General features: G+C 38.7%; 1 protein-coding gene across 1 annotated transcript in view; it reads right to left on the reverse strand.

The window, feature by feature from the left end:
• LOC124776680 (probable glutamate--tRNA ligase, mitochondrial) overlaps positions 1–23,328 on the reverse strand; it is an 89,007-nt gene that overhangs the window by 44,946 nt on the left and 20,733 nt on the right. Inside the window, exons 2-5 of the mRNA XM_047251783.1 lie at positions 21,975–22,209; positions 5,325–5,520; positions 5,034–5,245; positions 4,654–4,882 (exon numbers count right to left, since the gene is read on the reverse strand). Of these exons, the coding sequence (XP_047107739.1) occupies positions 4,654–4,882; positions 5,034–5,245; positions 5,325–5,520; positions 21,975–22,209 (872 nt within the window). The remainder of the gene's footprint in view (positions 1–4,653; positions 4,883–5,033; positions 5,246–5,324; positions 5,521–21,974; positions 22,210–23,328) is intronic.

A 23,328-nucleotide genomic window follows, 5' to 3' on the forward strand; every position in this document is an offset into this window, starting at 1 on the left:
TAGTCTTCTGTTTCCACACGCTTGCAGATTGGGAAGACACACTTTTTTCTTGTTTTTTCACCATCCAGTTGTCCAATGTAGTCTGCCTATACCCACTCCTGCAATTATTTTGTGCACTGGTACACTCTTCAATGAAATCTGATTCTTTTGTGTTCACATTGTTCCTTGTCTTTGCAACTATGTCACAAGTTATTTGTTTATGAAATTCATCTGCACCACACGCCAGAGTACAATATCATCACAAAAGAGTATATGGATTGGATGTGTTCCATTAACACATTTTCCTTCTTCATTTTCCCAGTTTGAGGATCTGAAAAGTTGTTCTAGGATAGCTGAGAATAGTTTTGGTGATACAGTATCTATTTGTCTGACTTCTTCTTCTTCTTCTTCTTCTTCATGGATGGATCACTTAGGACCACGGGTAATCAACATTTGTTGGCCTTCCTTTTCACCCAGTATTCCTTCAGGCGTGACGAATGGACTGGTTTTCGTTGTGCAGACCAAGTATGTCGGTTACTTTTTCTCCCTTCTTCCTCAAAACTCCACGAGTTTGTGATTTTTCTGATTTCAATTCTGTCACATAGATTTGGAGACCATAATTCTCTCAGGTCTTTTTCCATCTGTTTGTACCCATTTGGTCTTGTAGTTTTGTTCTTTAAAAATTTATGGACTTTGAGCATTAACCTGTTTGAGTCCATTCTTTCTAAATGCCCCATGAATTGGATTCTTCTCATGCACATTGTGTCTGTTATTTTGGAGATATTTTTATATATTTCTGCATTGGGTTTTGGATAATGCACACCATCTTTAGTTCTTGGTCCTACGATTTTCCTCATTATTTTACGTTCTTTCACTTCTAATTCCCCTTTTAGTGTTCTGTATTGAAGATTTAGTGTCTCAGATGCGTAGAGAGCTTTGGCTTTAATTACTGTTGTGTAGTGTTATATTTTGCAGTTCCACGAGAGACTCTTTTTGTTGCACACATTTTTTGTTAGCTGAAATGCTGTCTCCATTTTCTGGACTCTTGATCTGACAGATTTTTTTTCATTACAATTTTCTGCAATCCATTCGCCTAAATAAATTCTTTTACTGGAGAGATGTTGTTATTACCAATTTTGAGGTCAGACGGTGCATCTTTGATGTCAGTCATAAATTTTGTTTTTTCAAATGAAATGTCTAATCCTATTTTTGCTGGCTGCTCTTGTAATAATTCTAGCCGTTTCTGTGCATCAGTAATGTCTTGAGTGACCAGTGCCATGTCATCAGCAAATGCTAAACAGTCTAATTCTATGCCCTTACGTTTTTGACTTCTCTTTCAATTTTGAGTTTCCTATTATAATGCTGAAAATAATGGAAATTGTAGCATTCATGTATATTCCAGTGCACCAACATAGGTTGGATCAATACCTCATTTCTTAATTGCTGTTAGTACAGATTTTGTTGAAATTAAGTCAAAAGATTTCTCAAAATTTATGTAAGTAAGGGTACACACACACACATCAGATTTCACTGGACGCTACCAAATCTGTTGCTTTTAATACTCATGCAATAGAGACCAGATAAACATGCAACTGTGTACTGTAAACTAAAAAAGAATAATCTGGCCCATTGCTTGATAGGCCAGTATTGCTTAGTTACAACACATCAGAATTGAAACTAAAATGTATTACATCCATATATCTGCATTTTAACATAGTGCCAAAGACCCTGTTTCACAGAAAAAGCAAAAGAAGTCAATGAACAAAAGCTTTTATTTTTTTTTAAAAAAAAAAAGGGTATAGGGTTATACAAATTTATTTCCTACTCTGTGTTGATTCTGTGATGACTCTTCAAGTGTAAGAATATTCCAAAAGACTGCCAATCAAGAGATAACTTTTATTAGTAGTAGTTTTGTTCACTTGCAGATCACTTTTACAAGCATATGAGACATCATGGTATTACAGTCTAATGGGGGTGGGGGAAGAGTTTGTATACACAGGCATTGACATACTTAAAGGTCATGTCTGACAAAGATGGGACATTTAGCTGCTATGACCTTGTAGTACAAACAATCCCAGCATTTACCTGAAGTAATTAAGGGAAGCTACCAAAAGCCTAAATCAGGATGACCAATGGAAACTGGAACCTCCTTACTCCCAAATACAAGCCCAGTCTGTTCACAAGAACACAATAGTGTTGTAAAAAGTTAGAAACTAGGCACAAAACATCAGAGCCTTGACTACAAAAGATTTTCAAGATTTTTAAATCATACATTTTTGTTATTTTTAGAGAAAAAAAGTAGTAGTTACACAAAGTGAGAAACATTTCAAACATTGCTGTTGACTGATGTCATCAGTATCATCTCAAACAGCTCACTCACATCCTCTACCACAATATTTTATTCATCTGTGTCATTCTTGGATACGAGAAATAAGTTCCTTCTGTCATTCATTGGGTTCCAAATGCTCACCGAAGCCCTACACAAAGCGTACATGCATCTTTTATTGAGCTCAGTTTTTCAATACCCTTCATTTGAAATATTCTGGTACAATTTGCAACTTTGTCAGTGTTTATAAAACAGATATGCCACATTTTTATGCCTCCAATTGTGTACGGGGAATTTTTACAGAATCAACACTTATATGTAAAATGTCAGTGACAGTAAAGTGGCCAACCATCTACCATAACACATTGTACTTCAGTACCATCATCATCAGCACAGTTATCTAAATTCTTATATCAGAAATCATAGTTTCTGGACTTTTCCAGTAACTGGCTCAGTTTAATTGTGTCATGATCTGTCTCTTCAAGCTCACCAAAACTGTCAGCTCTTTCTCAATTAATTTGGTTTTCTTCACTTTACAAATTTATTTCTCATCATCCTTCCACCCCACCACCCACTGCCTTATTTTCCTTCTCTTTATTACATCTCTCTCATTATATTCAGAGTTTATTCCATCCCTCTGATTGCACTTCTCTCTTTGAAATTTAATGTTTTCTGTCTTTTTGTAGATATCAGAAATCCTCATTAGCCTTATGACATGTACAGATATTAAGCAAGGCTCTAAACAAAGAGCATACGTCTGCCTCATAACCAACTTGGCCACTATTACAATATACTGAATTCTTCATGAAGTAAATTAGTCACTGTACTCGTATTCATTCAGTCACAATTCTACAATTCTTTTTTAGTAGTCTTTGCATTACATCTTTTGATGTATCTTATACTGACAGTTAGTGCAAGTTTAATGCACAGCATTTACAAAAATACTCCTAAGATGGTGTTTAACACAAGGCTTCTATAAAATGACATTTTCTTCAGCAGTAGTGTAAGCTTTTAGAAAACAACTTGCTCTAAGATCACTGTCGATCACTAAAATCAAAATACTTCATTGACAAATTCTTCGGAGCAGTATTTGCTCTGGCAATCAAATCTCAACCATCTACAAGTCTTTGATCTTCCATTATCCATAGGTGAAAAATTATTAGTTTGTTATTATGGAAACAACTACCCCAATTTCTGACAATGTTTTTAGGAGTTCCTATCATAGCCACTCTACTTTCAGTGAAAATTTTATAGTGTAAATACTAAATTTGATCGGATGTGTTGCACTTTCAGTCCATATAACTTCTGGCATAACTATGAATTAAAATTCTAATAATTTGCCAATTCAATAAAGAGATATTTCTTAGACTTGATTCTAAAATTACGGAATCCTGTATTTCAAATCATTGTGACAAATAATGTGACAACTACACATTCTATATTTAATTATTCTTTTCAGTTGCATCAGCCTCAGATTACAATGAATAGGATACTCTTTGCTTCATTTTCATTCAATTCATTCTTCCTATTCTTTTCTTTCCCTCTTCCTATTCCAAATCTAAATAACTTAGTAGTATACACTGATGAGTCAAAACATTAGACCATCTGCTTAATAGCATGTTGATCCACAATACAGCAGCAATTCTACACGGCATGGATTTGACAAGTACAGCACTGCCCCACTGACCTGCATCAGTGATGCAGCAGATGTTTGGAGCAGTTGTTTCCCTGGATGTCAGTGTATCTGGACAAGACTATTCACCAAGTGTAACAAGTACTGTGATTCCCCCAAGTGGTAACTGACGATGTCATGGGGTCAACATGGAAACACGCAGGGATTGTCTATTTCAGAGCCCCACGTTCAACAGTGTGCAGTGAATAGCGTGCTCCCAAACACTTTTGTCTGACACTAGATCTGCCACAGATTGCAGTGTATTCTAGTTTACAGAGTGGGAAACCTCCAACCTCTATGTTCTGTGATGAGACTTGCACACCCAACAGTTGCCTACTCGTGGTTTCACTTTCCATAGAGGCTCACGACAGTAGCACATGAATAGCTGACCAGCTATGCTGTTTCCAAGATGCTCATTCCCAGATGCTGAGCAATAACCCACCTTTAAATGTTAAAGTCACATATGTCAGTGCATTTCCCCATTTGCAGTCTATACTGTCACTAGAATGATTCCTCATTCACCTCTGCTCTACTTTATATTTTCCTGACAATATCATGTGCCTACAATACCACCAAGTGGCATTCAATGTCGTGGTGGACAGTGGTCATAATATTTTGGCTCATCAGTGTACATTTGGTCTAGTAGACGTACTATCACAACTTGCAAGCAGCTTACCTGATTTATCAGGTCTTGCATCAAGTATATCTGTGGTTTCACTTTATCCATATTTCTTTCAAATCCACCACCTGCACTTGTAATGTAGTTAATTAATGCTAATGGAAAGACATTAGCTTTCTGGAAATACTCTACAGTTATGTCACCTTGGCGCTTAGACAGTTTTGTACCATCCTTATTCATAATCAGAGGAAGATGACCATACAGTGGTGGCCGCCAACCAAATGCTCTGTACCATGAAATCAAAAATAAGAAACGGAGGAAAAATTTCATTAATCCATGATTGAAAAACTGCCACTTGCATAAGAATAGTGTCCATGCAATTTGATAAATACAAAATTATTACTAGAAAAATCTACACATGCTTCAGATATACTTACTTGTATAATAATATGTGTTTGCTTGTTGAAATCTGCCATTCTACACCTCGCAAAACATGAGAGATTTCCATAAAGTGATCATCAACAACATTCGCAAAATGGTATGTGGGATAGCCATCGGCCTTCATAATTACAGGATCACCTTCAGATTTTGTCAAATCATATGAAATTTCACCATATATTAGATCTAAAAAAGGATCTGTAGGTGACAGCTAAAATGAATTACAATAATTTTAAAAGTGGTAGACAAATTTAAGACATTGTCAGTCTCACTGCAGACAGATGCAATACCTTGAACCGAATGCAGTGAGGAGTACCTTGCTCTAGTCTCTCACCAACCTCACTGTTTGACAAATGACGGCATTTATTGTCATATCGTGGAACTTGCCTCGCTTTCAACGCCTCTTTTCGCAGTAATTCGAGGCGCCGTTCAGTGCAAAAGCATGGGTATGCTTTCCCAGAAGATAATAAATATTCTGCATGTTTCCTGTAAAATTAAATGGTGAAAAACAGATAATATAGATTTGGAACACACATCAAACAGCTGATTAACAACTGAGTTTAATTTCAAGTCAAGTCACTACACGATGAACAGAAGCTTGGACTAGAGAAAGAAACGCAAGGTAATCAGCTGTGTTGTTTTCAAACGAACCATCTCATATTTGCTTTAAGCAATGAAAATCTAAATCTGGAATGTTTGATGGTGATTTGCATCCTGAATACTTGAAGTATAGGAAGTAGAAGTGGTTATAAGTGCTTGCCATGCAGATTCCACACAATACATTCACATTAATATGACTGCCGCCTATGTCCGACATCAATGTGCAACAACCACTCACAGTTGGCAGTGATAGCACTAGCAGTGGAGTGTGTACAAAGCATGTCAGGAGGTGTCGGAAACAGTGCAGTCATTGTTTCAATGCAGAAACAAAGCGATTTATTTGACGTCTATTGACGTCTAAAAGGGCATGATGATTGGCTTTCAGGCCAAAGGTGGAAGTATTTCCAAGACAGCTATGTTTGTAAACTGTTCTCATGCTGCTGTGGTTAAAGTATAACATAGCAATGTCCAAAACTGGCACCAAGGCAACTGTGCTGCACCATGTGCCATTGATGCCAGGGGTGAACAGCAGTTGCGGACACGTGTAAAAGTGAATGAACATGCAACTGTCGAGGAACTGACCACCCAGATGAACCAAGGGGCTACCAACAGTGTCTCCTCAACGACCATTCAGCAAACATTGCATTTGCAGCAGGCAGTTGGTTCATGCAGCCATGCTAACTGCTGTTCTTCAGCGACAAAGGCTGGAATTTGCATGCCAGTATTGCAACTGGACATCCACTGAGTGGCAACAGGTGGCCTTTTCAAAGAAATCATGTTTTATGCTTCACAGGACAAATAGTCATTGATGTGTACTGCAAGAAATGTCTGAAAGCAAACGAGGAGGGAGCACTATGTTTGGGGAATGATTTTATGTCATTCCCCTGGTCATCCTGTCATTTTGGAAAGCACAATGAATCAACGTGTACATGCATGGCTCAAAGAGCGCCAGGATGATTTTACTGTACTCCCCTCACCAACCACCTTCCAGATTCAAATCCAATCAAGAATCTGTGGGACCACCTCGATTGGGCTGTTCGTGCCATGGATCCTCAACCAAGAAACCTAGCACAGCTAGCCCAGGCACTGGAGTCAACATCATTGTCAGTACTTTCCAGAACCTCAATAACTTACTTTCTACATGTTCGCAGAGGTCCACACTGCAAAAGGTGGTTATTCAGGCTTCTGACAGTTATTCAGGCTTCTGACAGAGGGTCACATTGATGTGACTGGACAGTGTATCTCATCAGTGAATTAAAACAGACACTGTCTAACCCATCTGAAGTTTTTTACTGACCTATTTCCGTCACTGGATAACCGCCTTTTACAGAGAGTGCTCTTCCAGCGTTCATCTGAATATATGCCATGGTCTGTCTAAAGACTTCAGTTTATCACTGGCTCTTCTCCTCTGAGACATTCAGAGGAGTTATGATAGCAGAATGAGGTGTTCATATCCGACTCCCAGTCTGGCATATAGTGTTAAGACGCCTGAAGTATATCTGTGCCTATACTCCACAAGCTACCTGATAGTGTGTGGTGGAGGCTACCTATCGTATCCGCAGTCATTTCTTCCTTCTCTCTTCCATTTGAAAATGATAAGGAGGGGGGCGGGGGGGGTAACAACCATCTATAAACTTTCATATAAGCTCTAATTTATTCCTACGTATTTTAGGATTGTTACTGTTTTCAGTGAGTTTCCACCAATAATGTAATTGAACAGTAATTGCTCTCTTTACCTATTTATGTGCAGGATATATTAGCTATGTAGGCAAAGACAGATTGCTACTTAACTGTACAGAAGACACATTTGAGTTGCAGACAAGCACAACTAAAAAACACTTACATAACGCTTTCAGCCACAGCCTTCATCAGTAAAAGACACACACACACACACACACACACACACACACACACACACACACACACACACACACACCACTCATATACACAAATAAGCACACCTCATGCACACTGTCTGCTAACTCCAGCATCTCCAGTCATCTTGAGATGCTGGAGTTGGCATTCAGACGGTGTTGCTTGAAGTCAGTACTTCAACTGTCTATTGCACTCTGTGAGTGATGGAAAGGTTGATCCGGAAATGCTATCTTCTTATGATGAAACATGGCTGAAGTTCTGAAAATCCTCATAATGTATGTCAAGAGCCCCTGCACAAAGTAAAAATAGGAGAGATGTTTTCAAATTAGGGCAACACAAATTATTGGACTGATCCTTCTACACAATAACTTCTGACAGGTGTGTGAACAGTATCCAAGGTGAAACCTGAGTTTCTCCTGGTGTATAAATTGTTCAAATAACTTACCGGAATGCACCCAAGTGACATCTTCGACAACCGCCAATCTTTTGACAGGTGTACACCCTGTTATTTCGAAGGCACAAATTCTGTATTGTCGATCATGTTTGGGGTAGTGCCAGTGTTTTACAATTTACTGTGTGTGTGTGTGTGTGTGTGTGTGTGTGTGTGTGTGTGTGTGTGTGTGTGTGTGTGTTTTCTAAGTGTTAGCTATCTTTCCAGAGATGCTCTGCATACCAATGTTTTAAATATCCTTGCACTGCACTTTCTCAGTGCATTTGTGGCCTGAAAATGACAGGGTGTGCATCTGTCGAAATGTTGATGACTGTAGAACAGTGGTTTCCAATCTTTCTACGGCCATTACCCCGAAGTGTAATGAGATATGAACTGGCTACACCGCCGTCCCCCCCCCCCCTCCCCCCCCCCCCCCACCCAATGCCACCATCATGAACATCAGTGCCTAACTAAACTTTAGAATAAGAAAGATTTTTTTGAAAATTTTTGTTTTTAAAATAATGAAAGATAAATGATATTTAGTTTTTGTAGGTGTTTCATTAAACCATGAACTAACGAGTCAGTGAGTTGATATTGTTTATTTCTAACAACTATTTTTTCTTTCTTTTTTTATCTGCATTGAGGGGCAGACACTTGTTACAAATCATGCTTCCTCTGCAGCACTCCTCTCGCTAATACCACTTGCTTTGTCCTGACCCGGCATGTAAAATTAACCAAGTGAAAATGTGTACACTAACTCTGCCAATGGGAGATACCATGGAAATCCCAGTGCCAGTCCCAAGCCTGGATAAAGGAGGATGGTTGGGCATGGGACTAACAACGCTACACTGGAAAGAAGAGCTCATTATGGAACCAAAGTACAAACAAAGCCAGATGGACATAATGGACAAACAGTGGAGATGGCATATGAAATGGTATGAAGTGACATGGAATGTGAGAACAATGAATGAGACTGGAGGACTAAAGAATCTGAAATAGGAAATGAAGAACTATACTGTGACAATAGTGGCAGAACAAGAGGTGAAATGAAAAGGAAGTGGAATATTACCATCTGGGACACACACATTGTTCTACTGCTTTGGAAACAGAGGATACAAAGGCACAGATTTTTTTGGTTGACAGTGTTCATAAGTCTGCCACATTGGACTTTAAAGAATCTGTGTACTATGAATGAAAGCCTGCTTTTTCAGAATATCTTTCATATGTACATACGCTCCAACAGAAGATGGAGAGCCAGTGGAAAAAAAAAAATATATTCTATGAGCAACTGGAACAGAAAATAGCTAGGGTGGCAAAGCAAGATATAACATTGGTTATGGGGGACTTCAATGCTCAAGTAGGAAGAGAAATTGCATACAGGAAAACAGCTGGTAAGGAGACTCTACATGAAACTTCTAACGATAATGGTCTCCGACTAATTGATTTTGTCATGGGCAATAATATGATTATTAAAAGCACATGCATGCAAAGGAAGGCTGTAAGGAAAGTTTGGTGCTCCTCAGATGGGGTCACAAAAAATCAGATCAATCACATACTCATAGATAGACAACATCCTTCAGATATATTAGAAGTGGATAGTTGTCATGGTGTGGATGGAGATAGTGGTCACTATTTGGTAAGAATAAAATACAGGCATATGGTAGCCAATTACAGACAGGGCAAGGAACTATTGTGCCAAGGTTTGATGATGCCAAATTAAGAAATGATGAAAATACAGTACAACAGTACAAAACTATTTTGACAAATAGACTTAATGAAGCTGAAGACTGACAGGAGATGGTACTGATGAAAGATGAGAAACAGTCAAAGATATAATACATAAGACAGCTGAAACTGCACTGGGTAGAAAGAAGCAATCGAGAACCCAGTTCTGGTTTGATGAAGATTGTAGGAGGAAGATATAAGAAAGGAATGAAGCAAGAAAAAGAATGCTGCAGTGGAGAACAGGAAGTACTGTGGAAGAATACCAAGTGAAGAGAAGTGAAGGGGAGCAGATAATGAATGTAGGATGGAAAAGAGAGCAATTGAAAAACAGTGTATTAATGAGTTAGAAGAGAGAAAGACTGCTCAGGTAACAAGGTAATTCTATATGAGGGTGAAAGATATAAAGAAAGGAGTCCAACCCAGCACAGCTTTCTGTAAAGATAAGGGGAGAAATCTGATTGGGGGAAAAGATCAGATTTTAGACAGCTGGGATTTTAGTGAACTACTGAATACAGAATCTGAAAACAAAGGTAAGGTTGATGCTGGTATGGTAGAAGAGGTGGAGCTGGAAGTAAACAGAGAAGAGTACCAGGAATCAGTTGAGGAACCAACACTGGACGATTTTTGGAAAACATGGTTGTGGAGATGAAGCAGCGATTAGCATGATTAATCAATTATTCAAAAACAGTCTTAATCGCATTTGTTATTACTATACCACCATAATAATAATAATAAATGTGATTAAGACTGTTTTTTAATAATTGAACACTGGAAGAAGTTAAAGTTAGTATCAATACTCTTAAAAACAATACAGCTCCAGGAGAAGACAATATTACAACAGAAATGATCAAATATGGCAGAGAAAAACTAATAAGGGTTTTGCACGAGATTATAGAGGAAATATGGTGGAAAGAAAACATGCCAGAACAATGGAATACAGCAATACTCTACCCTACATAAGAAACATGACAAAGCCGACTGAGCGAATCATAGAGGAATTGCACTGCTTTGTATAGTATATAAAATATTAGGAAAAATCAGCATCTACAAGACCACCAGCGTGGTTTCAGAACTAACAGATCCACTACAGATCAGATTTTTACTATCAAATAGATCCTTGAAAATGTTATGACTATAAGATCAATGTCCACCAGCTGCTAATTGATTTCAAACAAGCTTATGATAGTATCAAAAGGGATCAATTTTGGAGGGCAATACAAGAGGCAGGAGTACCCAACAAACTGACAAGACTGGTTCAAATGACTGAGAAGAACAGTAGTCAAAGTAAAGGTTGAGGTCACTTAATCAAAGGCGTCTGATGTTAACCAAGGATTACACCAGGGTGATGTGCTCACCACTATTCTGTTTAATGTTGCCTTGGAATGGGTAATGCAAAAAGACACACAGCAGCAACCCTGGGGAACACTGTGTAAGAGAGTGATACAGGATCCTGCATATGCAGATGATATTAATTCGTTATCTAGTAAGAAACAGGACTGGAAGAAAAGCTTGAAAAATTACAAGGATGTGGAGTGGAGATGAGGCTGGAAATTAAACAGTCAAAGACCAAGTATATGTTAACACCTCATAAAAGATATAGTGAAGGAAAAAGAAGCAAGTCCCAATTTTTTTATACAGTCCAATATACCCACAGTCACAAATGATGATGATGAAATGATGAAGACAACACAAACACCCAGTCCCTGGGAAGAGAAAATCCCCAACCCGGCCAGGAATTGAACCCAGGACACCATGATCCAGAGGCAGCAACACTAGCCACTAGACCACAAGCCGCGAACATTGAATGGGAAAGGATGATAGATTTAAATCTCTTGGGTCTCTGGTAACTGAGAATAATGATGTGAGAGAAGAAATACATGCAAGGATTGCAGCTGGTAACACGAGTTACTTTGCACTGATTAAAGCATTTAAAGCAAGAAGCCATAGTACGAATCTGAAGCTGACTGTGTGTCATAAGGTAGTGAGAAATGTGGTTATGTATGATTTAGAGACTTGGACAATGACATAAAATGATGAAGAGCTGTTGCAGAGATGGGAAAAGAAGAAAATCTGTGGGCCAGTGAATGATAGGGGATTTTAGTTGTATAACAAATCAGACATCATGCCAGAAATAGAAAGTAATAGACCACATTGCTTGGAACATGTAGGAAGTATGATGGAGAACAGCACAGTCACGAAAGTTTTCACAGGAAAACCAGGTGGACACCTTATGAGGGGCAGACCAAGGCTCACATGGCTCAACAACGTGGAGGAGGACTTGAGAAGAATGGAAATTACAAGGTGGAGAGCCAAGGCAGCTAACAGAGAAGAGTGGGCAGAGATTGTCCAGGAAGCCAAGACCCTATAAGGTCTGTAGTGCCAAGGAGTAAGTAAGTAAGTAAATGCATGCATTATACTTATTGCTTCTAAATCACTTGATTACTGGACTCCTTACTTCTGAAGTGGAAGAAATTTGAAGACCTCACGCTGCCAACACTTTGTGCCTAACCATTGCCACCAGTAGTAGTAGTAGTAGTAGTAGTAGTAATAATAATAATAATAATGTGTAAGCCCTACAGCAATTTAATAGCCATTACATAATTACTGTTGTTTTGTGCTGTCAATTACTTCATTTATCTGTTGTGAAATGAATAATGAAGCAATTTCTGATCCACTGCGGGAACTACCTACAACTCTGAGAGTTTTCTCATGAGCTATTTAAGCATTTATGATGCATATGCCACAGTTTTACTGTCATCGATGGGTGGTACAAAGTACATAGCATATGGGTTGTGAGTGGACTATATGAGGAAGATGATGCTTATATATTTGTTTCACAAGCTGTAGCCTCCACACCACACTGTCACATGTTAATGCTAGAGAGAGAGAGAGAGAGAGAATAATTATTTTTTTCTTTTTTTGTGACTTGTGTAGTCAGTATTACAATCTTACAGGAAGTGATGATAGTAATGGTCTTTTAAATATAATTCAGTTGCATGACCGAAACAAAATTGAACCCTTTCGTTTTGACCCCACAGAAAATTTCATTTCAACACTCAGTGGGTAATCACCCATGGGCTGGAAACCACTGTTGTAGATGATGTCACCGGACTACATTCCTGTAAGTCATCTGAACAAAATACAAGGTGTGCACCAAGAGTCATGAAATATATTTTTCAAATGTTTTGTATTAATAATAACAATAATGGATATTCTTGGATGGAATAATACATAAAATAAGGAGCAGAGTGATGTGTGGATCACTGAAACACAGAACAAAAAACAGCACTCACACTAGTTTTCGAGCATTAGCTCTTTTTCCATCAAAAAAAACACACACACACACACACACACACACACACACACACACACACACACACACACACACACACACACACACACAAATGTGTCCAAACACTGGGCTACATAAAGAGTTAATACTCTTCAAACTATTCTCCATGAGCATCTACACATTTTTTTTCCATTTCCCAGGCCTGGTGCACCTCCTCGATGGCCTTGATGGGAATCTCCTTTAAAGCTGCCACAGCCACTTAGCCTCAAAACAGCATCCTTTGAGTACATTCTTGACCTTGAGGAACAAAAAGAAGTCAGCTGGAAGGAGATCAGCACTGTAGCCTGCTCTGATGCCATGTTATGCTTTGCCAGGAAGTGATGCAGCAGTCAGGTAGCAGCAATGTTTTTTCATACGAGGACGGTTTTCACAATCTTCCCAGAACGTCCACATAGTAGGCAGTGTTAAAAGCCTGTCACTGAAGCACAAACTCTTTGTGAGCCACATCCATGGTGTCGAGAAAGACAATCAACACTTGTGAGGAATAGCCCTGGTAGATGCACATCCATGAAGCTCTCGCTAAGTAAAGTGGTTAATATTGAAATAAGAAAGATATTAGCTAATATTACATTTTAGACTAGTGCATTTACTTCTTCTCTAGGCTATCTATTGAAGGTTTTGCTTTTCTGAGCATATTTAGATCGAAAAGAAAGTATTTTGTAAAGGCCTGTAGTCACTAGTTTTGTTTGCATTTTAGGCATAAATTTGTTCAAGTCTAGACCTTTATTTTTGACTACACTTAGTGGTTCAAAGTTAAATTAATTCGTGTTTGTCATATAGAGTTTAGGTAGTTAATTAAAACTTTTGAAAGTATGTTTAAAAGTCTCCTGACATTAGTGTTCAGTGACATATTACTACATGTTACAAAACTTCAGTGCTCTTGTGCCAAGTTATTCTCTGCTTTTGCGTAAATTTTTCTATCAAACCATGTGTGACAAACATGGCGGTTGCTGTAGAATCCTGAAGGAGGGGTTGTTCTGTGAAGACTGCAGGTTATGGTTTCAATGGGACAAATGTAGCGGTGAGAAAATGTGGGTAGGTTATGTAGAACGGACAGAAAAATCGCTGAACAGGAGGCAAAAATTGGTGCATTTAAGGCTGAATTAGAAAACCTGAATTTGTAATTATGTAGGCTAAGAGAGAAAAGGAGGCAGGGCACTGCAAAAAAGTAGCAAGCAAAGTGTGAAAAAGGAAAACTGTTGAAAAAAAAACTTTTGAAATTCAGTTAGCAAATCAGTTTGGCTTGCTATCTGAAGTACTGAGGAACGGTCTCATCCAGATGTAGTTGAATGTAGGTTGAAGCAGAATATTAGCTTAAAGAAAAAGAGAGAGGTCGGGATCAAACCAGAATAGGAAAGAAGAATTCTGCTTCTGTACCAGGTCACAAGTTTTGTCTAACCAAGTGCTAGCCTTAACAAGGTGGCAGAAAACTTAGGTTATCTATGCAGAGGCTTTGAGAAGGAATATCAGGTAATTATAGTTGGGGGAGCAGGAAACAGCCTGGCTAGGAATACAAGATATATTATTAGGAGTGACCTGGATAAAATAGGTGCAGAAACCGGGCACACAAATGCGGGGTTTGTGGAGGTCTTTGAACGCCATGATCGGCCCTGGGTAAACACTGCTGTAAGGTATGTTAACACTGAGCTGAACGGGATGCTCTAGACATCAGCAAAATCTCACATGGCCTGCACCTAAATAGGAAGGGGAAAGATAAGTTGCCTCCTCTGTTAGCGGATACTGTAAGGGAGGTTACAGTCACACAAGGGACGATCCCTGCCGTTAATGGGACCAGGCATAAGGGTTTTTTTAGGTTAAAGCCAAAGTCCAGGCAGACAACAATCAAGAAGAATAGAAAAATACAATAAAAGAAGCTTCATGAACAGTAAATAGGGATAAAGCTAAAGGTAGTATCAATTTACATCAAAATATCAGATGAATAAAAAATAAAGTAGAAGAACTGTTAGTGTGTTTATATGATCTCAAAAATAAAAATGAGATTGAAATACTTTGTCTGAACACCATGTAACTGTGGGGATGGGAAGTGTCAGTATGAATTGGTATAATTTAGCATCTTATACTTGAAGATCTAGCATGAATAGAGGAGGAGATGCTATTTACACTAAACAAGGGTATAAATACAAAACTGTAGAAGTAAGCAAATTTTGTGTCGATCAGCACTTTGAAGTTTGTGCATTTGAACTACAGCTAGATAATGTAGTGTTGATATTAGCAACAGTGCACAGGTCTCCATTAGGAGATTTGGAGCTATTCATAAAAAGGTTTGACTACCTATTATGCTGTTTGTCACACAAAAAGAATAAGTTATTAATCTGTGGGGATTTAAATGTAAACTTTAAGCAATTCTAATAGGAAAAGTGAACTAGAAGTGTTATTAATGACATAAAACTTAGAATCAGTGATCAATTTCCCTACACATATAGCTCAAGACAGTAGCACTCTAACAGATAATGTATTTGTACAGCAAGAAGATGTAAAGCTAACACACTTTCCCTGTGATAAATGGATTACTAGACCATGATGCACAATTGCTTAACTTACAAAATGTAGCAAGATGTACAGTTCAGGAACTATTAAGTAAAAGGGTAAGGTTGCTCAACCCAGTCTCTGTAGAGCACTTCAGAGAAAGTTTAAGAAATGTTAATTGGCGAGATGTGTATAATGAGCCAAATGCTAATGATAGATGCAACATATTTTTTGATCCATTTATATTTCTCTTTGAACATTGTTGACCAACCAAAAAAAATAAATAAATAATAAATAAAAATAAAAAATACTAAAGCTAATACCAAATAGTTTTCAAAGGTACTTTGGATTATAACAGGTATTAAGGTGTCTTCAGAAAAAAAGGAAAATTGTATGAGACAGCAAGATTTAGTAAAGACCCAGAAGTAATTTTACACTACAAAAATTATTGCAACATATTGAGAAAAGTTGTCAGAAAATCAAGAAATACGTTTGTTAGAGACGAAATTAACAACTCGGGCAATAAAATCAAATCAATATGGAATGCTGTTAGAAGGGAGGCAGGAAAAGTAACCACTGGGTTAGGTATTATTACTATTGAAGAGAATGAGACCATTTTAACCAACAGTACACAAGTAGCTAATGTATTTAACAACAATTTCTTAAATGTAGGTGAAAACGTTGGTGAGAACAGTTCAAAAGAAAAAGCCAAGCAATACATGGAAGAGTCAGTTAATTGAGAAATCTTAGTCAGATTAATTTTCACCAAACAACCTCTTCTGAAATAAGGAAAATCATTAAATCTTTGAAAACAAATGTTCTGTTGAAGCAGATGACATCTCTAACAAGATATTAAAACAATGTGGAGCAGTTACAGCTGATGTTCTGAGCCAAGTATGCAATGCATCACTAACTCAAAATATTTTCCCAGACAGGTTAAAATATGCCACTGTCAAGTCTCTCTACAATAAAGGGGACACCATAGATATCAATAATTACTGGCCAGTGTCTTTGCTTACAGCATTTTCAAAAATCGCCAAGAAAGTAATGTACTCAAGAGTGATTAGCAACCCAACAGTAATGGGATACTTAGTAAATGACAGTTGAGATTTCAAAAATGCTGTTCCACTGAGACAGCAATATACAATTTCACTGCCCACATAATAGAGTACAAAAATAGTAAATGTCACCAACAGGAATTTTCTGTGACTTACGCAAAGCATTTGATTGTGTGAACCATGACATTATATTACAGAAAATACAATTCTATGGTATAAATGGAACAGCATATGAGTGGTTTAAGTCATATCTACAGAACCGGAAGCAAAAAGTTTCTTTATACGTTTTAAGTGATTTAAGGAAGTTTGCCACTTCATCTAACTGGGGTAAAAATACATTAGGTGTTAAATAGGGTCCCCTTCTGTTCTTGATATATGGGAATGACCTGCCTTCTTAGCTGAAACAAAGGCAAACTAACACTGCTTGCTGATGATACAAGCATCATTATTAATCCAGTAAAAGAAAATCCAATAGAAAATGATACAAATAATGTTTTTGGAAAAGTTATTAATTGGTTTTCTGCAAATGGGTTTGCTCTGAACTTTGAATTTTCTGCTGCAAGGAGTACAGTTCCTTCAATACCTATAATACATCACCAGACGTCAGTAGCCAGAGCAGAGCATACTAAGTTTTTGGGTGTACATAGAGATGAGAATCTTAACTGGAAAATTCATATTTTGGATCTCCTTAAGTGGTGTGGGGCTGATAGTCGCACGTCTTGTAGGCATCTGTTTAAAAGGTTAGGAGTTCTTATAACAGCCTCACCACACATTTACTCAGTGATGAAATTTGCTCTCAACAATGGGGCCCAGTTTAAAAACAACTGTGACATTCACAATTATAACACTAGAAGAAAGGACAACTTACAATATCTTCTACTTCACTGACCTTTGGCACAGAAAGGGGTAAAATATGCTGCTGTAAAACTTTTTGATAAATTAGAATATGAAATGAAATGTCTGACAGACAGCAGTAATAGGTTCAAAAATAAACTGAAATCTTATCTCCTTGAAAACTCCTTCTACGCCACAGGTGAATTCTTGAATAGGAATAAATAAATCTAAAGGTACAATATATGAATTTTGTGCCATTTAAGGGAATGGGGTAGGTAATAAAAATTTAAGCTTAAAAAAAAACCTTGATTCATGTGTGCATTTCTTGTGCGCTTGACACATTCCACATCATAATGGTTGCCGTGAGATTGATCAATTGAACACGTAACTAACTAAGTAACTAAATTATCCTCAACTCGGATTTACTCATCCCCGACTCCTTCTGTTTCAGGGTGTGCCATTTGGCACTCTGGCACTTCGTCTTTGGGTCAGATTGGAATGTTCATGTTTCATCACCATCAATGATGTTGTTCCAATAACCTAGTTAAGTTTCTGCATGCTGCGTCACTTCCCTTGTGATCAAACCTTGATTGGCCTTTTGCTCATCCGTCAACAGTTTCGGGATCAGCTCAGTTCATACCTTTTGCGTATTTAATTCTTCTGTAATGTTGCAATGCACAGCAGTTTCTCTACATCTACATCAGTACTCAGCTGTCCACCTGACAGTGTGTGGCAGAGGGTACTTCTGGAACCACTATCTGATCCCATCTTCCCTGTGCCACTCGCGAATGGCGCATGGGAAGAATGATTGTTGGTAAGCCTCTGTATTAGCTCTAATGTCTCGATGATGTCATTTAGTGAAATGTATGTGGGAGGAAATAATATGTTGTTTGAGTCAATAGCAAACCTCTCTGTGATGCATAATACCTCTCTTGTAGCATCTGCCACTAGCGTCTGTTAAGCATTTCTCTAACACTTTCATGTTGACTAAATGATCTCGTGATAAAATGCACCACTCTTCATTGGATCTTCTCCATCTCTTCTATCAGTCCCACCCAGTAAGGGTTCTAGAATGATGAACAATACTCAAGAACCAGACGAACAAGTGCCTTGTAAGCCACTTCTTTTTTCCTAGGAACCTGTGTGGCATCTGTTTTTCCTACTATTTGTTTTATGCAGTCATTCCAGCTGAGGTCACTCTGGATAGTTATTCCTACATATTTTTTGGTAGATACTGCTGCCAGCAATTTGTCATCAATAATGTAGCTGTACAACAGTGGATTTCTTTTCCTACGTATGTGCAATATGTTACATTTATTTATGCACAGGGTCAAGTGGCATTCATCAATCCTCTGTAGGTCATTCTACCTATCTTCCGGTGTTGTTACTGTCTTTTAGACAACTGCACCACATGTGAACGGTCTTAAAGTGCTTCTGATGCTTTTACTAGGTCATTCATATCCACTGTAAACAGTCCTACCACACTTCTGTCGGGTACTACAGAAATTACCTTGACAACTGTCAACTTAGTTCCGTTACGAGTGATGTGTTGAGTTCTATCTCTACAGAAGCGTTGAATCCAGTTGCAAATCTGGTCAAATAGTTGGTAAGCAGCATTGTGGAACAGTTCAAATGCCTTCCTCACATCAGGGAACACACCATCAATCTGTGCTAGAGATCTCATGGAGAGACATAGGGCGCTGAGTTTCACAAGATATCTGTAGAAACCTTGTGGATTTTTACATAGGAGATTTTCATTCTCCAAAAATGTTATAAATTCTTGAGCATTAACATGTTCCATAAAAAAAAATATGAAATGATTGTATGGCATTGTTGGCCGGGAGGCCCCATTCGGGGTGGTTCGGCCGCTGTATTGCAAGTCCTTTGTAGGTGATGCCACATCGGTGACTTGTGAGTCAATGATGATGAAAATAATGATGAAGGACACGCAACACCCAGTCCACTGCTGGAATCGAACCCTGGCCCCCTGTGTGGTAGGTGGTAACACTACTGCTATGCTACGGAGGCGGACACATGTTCCATAATTCTACAAGAAATTGACATTGACAATGTAAGGCTACAATTATGTGCACCTTTCCTTGAAAGTGGGAGTGACCTGTGATTTTTTTTCTAGCTGGTAGGTACCCTTAATTGCTCCAGTGAACTATGATAAAATGCTGCTAGAAGCAAACCCAGTTGTTTTGCATAATCTTTGTAGAATCTTGTAGGTATCTCATCTAGTTGTAATGCCTTTCCACTACTAAATGAATGCAGTTGCTTTTCTATTCTGCGATCAACTATCTCAATGTCCACCATTTTGGCATGCATATGATGACTGAAAGAAGATAACATATTACGATCTTCTGCAGTGAAACAACTTCAGTATTTCGTCCTTCTCTCTGCAATCTTCGTTTTCTGTGTCTGTATGGTCGACAGACTGAATAAATAGATGATTTCGAATCACTACTGATTTTACATAAGACCAAAACCATTTTGGAATATTCATCAGGTCAGCAAGCAGCCGAGCACTAATTTTAAGTCAGCATTCAACAACCCACATATGTGAGTTGCATTTTCATCAGATTGGCTTGTTGATGGTCATCAAGGGCAGAGATCATCATCCAACCCTTCCTGGCTCCTGTAAAACTTCCCCGAGCCAATAACTTGCACATATAAAAGAGCAGACTCCCCAGAAGCTTATTTAAGAAGTTCACGGTTTTCTGCAGCATTTTTGTTGAGTTTTACGAAAACTTCATTGCCCAACATTGTTCAAAAGTATCCACTATGATGTGATCTCAAAACAGAGGTGCACTAAATGATCCTGATGCCATCAATGCTAGGAGCAAAGTGACCAATGTTGTGCTGCAAAGCTGAGAGTCCACCCACCTGTCTCAAAATGCCCAACATGCTGCAACCTGTCATGGAAAGAAAGAAAGAAAAGAAAAACAGACATTTTTCATAAGTTTTGGGGTGCAATCTTTTTCGCCTCAAATATATTGCTCATTGTGATTAAGACATGGAAGATTAGCTTCTTTTCGTTGCTGCAAAAGACACTGTCGCATGTTATTCACTTACAGGATATTTAAAACGAACATTCCTTGCCTTCCTGTCACAGCTCAGAGCAAGTGCTACCAAAATTACCACATAAAACATTCAAGTAATCACATTCCTTCTATTCTTAACTTTAACTCTGTTCACTGCCCCTTCTATAGCATGGTGGCTGTCTTTTCTCTTGGCACTGTACTCCACCCTCAGCCTACCATTACAATATTAAATAAAAGTAACACAGATGTAAACCATGGGAAGCTAAGAAGAATCTATACCTGTTACATGAGACAATTTTGCAGTCTTAGATATTTGACAAATGACAGTAGACAATGCATAAGAAAGTGTCTTTCAGAGAATGGAAGAAGTTACAATGTCGGAGGACATACTTACTGACTTACAAATGCACATTTAAATATTTTCAAGTTTGATCACATCATTCTCTGCCTTTCTAACTCTTAGTTTGTCCTTTCCTATACCCTCCCCCTCCCCTCCCACACCCCAACTGTGTTTCACTTTTCTGGCAATCACAATTTATGTACTCTAAACAACAAACCTTTGTTGCAATTTCTACTCTCTCATTTCTACGACTAAATCTGACTTTACTATTCTATCATCATCATCTTCTTCTCCTGTTGATTGAGAAACTGTGAATGGTTCAACATTCACACTTCATAAACCTTTCCTTCGCTAAAATACTTATCGGAAAACAATCACAGGAAGGAAACAGAGTGGGAAAGAGGATTGAATGAGAGAGTGAGTGAGCGAGCGAGTGCTTGAGAGTGAGAGAGAGAAAATATCACAGAATACAATACATGAAGCTAATTTGCATAGTCTTTTAGTTTTACTTAAATTTTATTTTTCAGAGTTTTACTTCATTTAAACTATGTTTTGTGATGAACTATACTTACTGTAAAATTAATATGCTACAGTATTAAAAGTTCAAATTTATGTGGGCAAATGTTAAAGCCCTTAATAACTGAAGAAATAATTTTGTTAAGTATAAAGAACCATTAACAGAACATCATAACTATAATTTTGTTAGTTAAAAAAAGTCAAGTAATCTGGCACAAGAAATCTAATTGTAAATAAAGTTATAACAAAGTTACAAAGATTATTGTAGGTATGGCCGCATGACTCAGTACTGATTTCTCTCTCACTCAGTATGTTGCTCAATTCTTATACAGCCAAGTAGTTTGTTACTTAAAATGTTTGGAGCTACTGTGTGATTGGGATACTTTTTGCTTGGTACAATAAACAAAAAGCTGTAACCAGAATGCATAATTTTATTTCCGTTGTATAAACCTGAGACAAATTGATCACGCATAGTAATCAGATAAGTAACCGAGTCACTGTCTTTAAAGTTACTCCTTCAATGATAATATGTCCTGATATTACTAGTTTATTTCCTACAAAAATTACCTGGTTAACAAATTTACTTACTAAAGTAATTAATATTCTGTATTATGCGACAGAAGAGTAATATGATAAACAATAGATCAAAAATTGACATTTTGGATGAAGAAGAACTTACCTATACAAATTCAGTCTCTCTGATTGCTTATACGGGCCATATGGACCACCCTGTAATGGACTTTCATCTGGCTCAATACCAGCCCAATTAAGGTCTTTTTCTAGTTTTTCTGCTGCCTCTGGCACAAGCCTACTTTGGTCAGTATCTTCTATCCTAAGTACAAACTGTCCATTGTGCGATTTCGCAAATAAGTAATTATACAAAGCTGTTCTCAAACCTCCCAGGTGGAGATGACCTAAATTAAAAAAATTACACATTAGTAATAACAATACACAATTGATTTAATAGTACACATATAATAGCCTTTGAAATTATAAAACAAACACCACTAACACAAAAATATTATTTACAACTAGCAGACAAGACAAATAATCCACAAGAACTGGGCTTCGAAATAAACATATACACTCCTGGAAATGGAAAAAAGAACACACTGACACCGGTGTGTCAGACCCACCATACTTGCTCCGGACACTGCGAGAGGGCTGTACAAGCAATGATCACACGCACGGCACAGCGGACACACCAGGAACCGCGGTGTTGGCCGTCGAATGGCACTAGCTGCGCAGCATTTGTGCACCACCGCCGTCAGTGTCAGCCAGTTTGCCGTGGCATACGGAGCTCCATCGCAGTCTTTAACACTGGTAGCATGCCGCGACAGCGTGGACGTGAACCGTATGTGCAGTTGACGGACTTTGAGCGAGGGCGTATAGTGGGCATGCGGGAGGCCGGGTGGACGTACCGCCGAATTGCTCAACACGTGGGGCGTGAGGTCTCCACAGTACATCGATGTTGTCGCCAGTGGTCGGCGGAAGGTGCACGTGCCCGTCGACCTGGGACCGGACCGCAGCGACGCACGGATGCACGCCAAGACCACAGGATCCTACGCAGTGCCGTAGGGGACCGCACCGCCACTTCCCAGCAAATTAGGGACACTGTTGCTCCTGGGGTATCGGCGAGGACCATTCGCAACCGTCTCCATGAAGCTGGGCTACGGTCCCGCACACCGTTAGGCCGTCTTCCGCTCACGCCCCAACATCGTGCAGCCCGCCTCCAGTGGTGTCGCAACAGGCGTGAATGGAGGGATGAATGGAGACGTGTCGTCTTCAGCGATGAGAGTCGCTTCTGCCTTGGTGCCAATGATGGTCGTATGCGTGTTTGGTGCCGTGCAGGTGAGCGCCACAATCAGGACTGCATACGACCGAGGCACACAGGGCCAACACCCGGCATCATGGTGTGGGGAGCGATCTCCTACACTGGCCGTACACCACTGGTGATCGTCGAGGGGACACTGAATAGTGCACGGTACATCCAAACCGTCATTGAACCCATCGTTCTACCATTCCAAGACCGG

The sequence above is a fragment of the Schistocerca piceifrons genome, chromosome 2 (assembly GCF_021461385.2).
Source record: "Schistocerca piceifrons isolate TAMUIC-IGC-003096 chromosome 2, iqSchPice1.1, whole genome shotgun sequence".
NCBI lineage: Eukaryota > Metazoa > Arthropoda > Insecta > Orthoptera > Acrididae > Schistocerca > Schistocerca piceifrons.